This window comes from Ceratina calcarata, unplaced genomic scaffold, assembly GCF_001652005.2.
Source record: "Ceratina calcarata isolate Rehan_Ccalc_2016 unplaced genomic scaffold, ASM165200v1 scaffold2764, whole genome shotgun sequence".
Lineage (NCBI taxonomy): Eukaryota > Metazoa > Arthropoda > Insecta > Hymenoptera > Apidae > Ceratina > Ceratina calcarata.
In genome coordinates this window covers 2,817-5,931 of record NW_017149898.1, presented here as the reverse complement: position 1 = coordinate 5,931, position 3,115 = coordinate 2,817, and the positions used below count along the sequence as shown (strand labels likewise).

General features: G+C 44.5%; 1 protein-coding gene across 1 annotated transcript; it reads left to right on the top strand.

The window, feature by feature from the left end:
- The first annotated feature begins 1,074 nt into the window (after window positions 1-1,074).
- On the top strand, window positions 1,075-1,911 carry LOC108623586 (uncharacterized). The gene has a single exon (XM_018022176.1). The coding sequence runs from the start codon at window positions 1,075-1,077 to the stop codon at window positions 1,909-1,911; it is 837 nt and encodes a 278-aa protein (XP_017877665.1).
- Window positions 1,912-3,115: the final 1,204 nt, after the last annotated feature.

Genomic DNA, 3,115 nt, shown 5'->3' with positions numbered 1-3,115 from the left:
TACGGTGGACCCCTTTCTCGAGTTGACCGCAAGATGCAGCACTTTCGTTGCGGCTTCACTTGAGAACAAAGAAGTGAGCGCTCTCAGTTTCTCTCTGGAAGTATATTCAAGAGTATTGAAGAAGGACGCCAAAACGCTTGCAAAGGATCAGCAAAGGATGGAAAACCGACAACAGATGTTTGTTTTCTACCTGGCCTGACCTCGTCTTACCGACGTGGGAAATTGGAGGAAAGTGTCTTTCAGTGTCTTTTCCTTCTGAGATATCGTAGAGTGAGCATCGTCAGCAATCTTTGTCCTTCCTTTACGAATACCAGGTATGTTCTCATATTTTTACATTACACATTTCAGAAACAGAAAGTACAAAGTCTTTATAATTCGTGCAAACTGAACATTGAATTCTTTCAGAACTTTACATAAAATATTCCGTTGGATTTTCCGTTTCGAGATATCCTAGAGTGAGCACGTAGGTTGACCCCCCAGGACGGTCCAGGACGACTTGGTCGCTAAAGTGGACATTGAACAAATACCATTTTTCAATGCTCCCGTGTATACAGAAGCTACGACACAAATAGAGAAGGTCGACGAGATTTTTGGCAACATAAGACGTTACTACGTGTCCAGGGTGGGTTCACTCGAATAGACGGACTGTTAACACGGTATTTAGTTTTAATACTTCTCGTCCGATGCCTCTGCGGTCGATATTAATTATCAAATCTTCCAGTAGATGGTGCTCGCAGCAATAGTACTGTGGCGAAAAGGTCCTTAGACGGGTCCGCGACACGTTAGGTTAGGTTAGCTAGTAAGTTTTGTCGTTACTTAGTTGGTAAGATTAGTTTTTAAGTTTACCTCCCCTTTTTCTTAACGGTAACGGAAAAATACTTATCACAAAGTGTTACCTCCGAACGCCTCGTGGTTTCATACAGAAAAGAACGATTCGTAAAAGTGAGGTGAAATAAACGATCAGAAAGAACACGTGGCTTATTTATTTCAACAATATCATAAGCTCTCCCCACATAAATTGGTGCCGAAACCCGGGAAGTGAAGTCCGTGAAAAACATTTAAAGAATTCGAAAAATGGATTCGAAAGAAGCAACGGGTTCTGAATCGAAAGTCGCGAGGCAGGAGGTTCTTGCGAGCGAATTCAGGAACGTGCAGCTCCCAGCGTTTTGGAAACACGAGCCAAAATTATGGTTTATGATGCTGGAGAAGGAATTTCAGGCGTACAATGTAAAAGTCAACGCGGTAAAGACTTCGGCCGTGGTGCGCAATTTGGATCCGGCGACTATGAGGCTCATTATCGATATTATTGAAGCCCCGGAAGACAAGTCTACCTACGAAGACATCAAGCAGGCCTTACTCGAGCGGTTAGAATCCTCCGATGAAACAAAATTGCGACGACTTCTCACAGAGCTAGAACTGGGAGACAGGAAACCGTCCGAGCTTCTGCGAGAAATGAAGCAGCTAGCAGGAGGAAGGATCGCTGATAGTGTTCTGCGTACAATGTGGGTGGACAGGTTGCCCGCACGCGTACGGGAAGTGTTGGCCATCGTAGACGATGCCGATTTGGTAAAATTGGCGAAAATTGCCGATAAAATTACGGCTCGCTCCAGTGGAGCAGAGACGGCCGTGATATCAGACGCAAAAGGATTCGAAATGGACGCCAAGCAGAGTCTACAAAATGGCGACATAGCCGTCATTTGCAATAGGCTGGAAAAGTTGGAAATGCGTTTGGCGAGACGCGATCATGGCTACGGAAGAGGAAGCTACAGAAGAAGAAGTACCAGTAGACGAAGGAGCACACAGCGTAATAAGGAAGGGTTTTGCTACTATCACGCAAAATTCGGAGCGGAATCCTGGAGATGCCGGAAACCGTGTTCGTGGACAGCCCCGGACAAGCGTCAGGGAAACTAGCGGAGGTGTCGCAAGCAGAGGCGATTGACGATACACCGAAGAAACGGCGCCTCAGCATTAGGGATCGTTATTCGTGCATCGAGTTTTTAATTGATACGGGTGCAGACGTCTCGGTCCTTCCCATGAGTTTCAAAGGTAAAGGCGCGAAAGTCGACGTTTTCAAGTTGTATGCCGCGAATGGCGCAACTATTAATACATACGGCGAAAAATTGTTATCTTTAAATTTAGGTTTGCGTCGTAATTTTTCTTGGAGGTTCATCGTGGCCGATGTGTCAAAACCTATAATAGGAGCAGATTTTCTTCATTTTTATAATTTATTGGTAGATCTTCGAAACAGAAGGCTGTTGGATGGAAATACCAAGCTTTTTCAAGTAGCTACTGTAGTTACAACAGAAATTCCCTCTATTTCGACAATAGATGCAAACAACACGGTCACACCTCTGCTTAGAGAATTCATTGAGATCACACAGGCAACCTCCAGGAAAAATGTGAAACATGATGTTTATCACCATATAATCACAAAAGGTGCTCCTATCGCCGAACGGGCGAGACGTTTACCCCCAGAAAAACTAAAAATTGCACGAGCGGAATTTGAACAGATGCTTCAAGATGGAATTTGTCGCCCATCGCAGAGTCAGTGGGCCAGTCCGCTCCATATGGTGCCCAAAAAGTCAGGCGAATGGAGGCCTTGCGGAGATTATAGAAGGTTAAATGGTATGACGGTTCCAGACAGATATCCGTTGCCGCATATTCATGATGTGGCTCACCAGTTCTACGGCAAAAGGGTATTTTCCGTGATTGATTTAACAAGGGCGTACCATCAGATACCGGTGGCACCTGAAGACGTACAAAAGACGGCTGTGATTACACCGTTTGGTCTTTTTGAATTTACGGTCATGCCGTTCGGACTGTGTAATGCGGCACAAACGTTCCAAAGATTTATGGATACAAACCTACGCGGTCTAGATTTTTGTTCGTGTTACATAGATGATGTAATTGTCGCGTCATCGGATTTAGAGACACATCTAGAACACCTGCGTAGACTATTTAGTATATTTAGAGATAAGGGTTTAAAAATTAATGTTTCAAAATGTACCTTCGCCGCAGATACGGTGCAATATTTAGGATATAAGGTAGGAGCTAAGGGCATTGAACCGTTGAACGAACGGGTTCAGTCAATTTGTGATTTTCCTAAGCCAAAGAC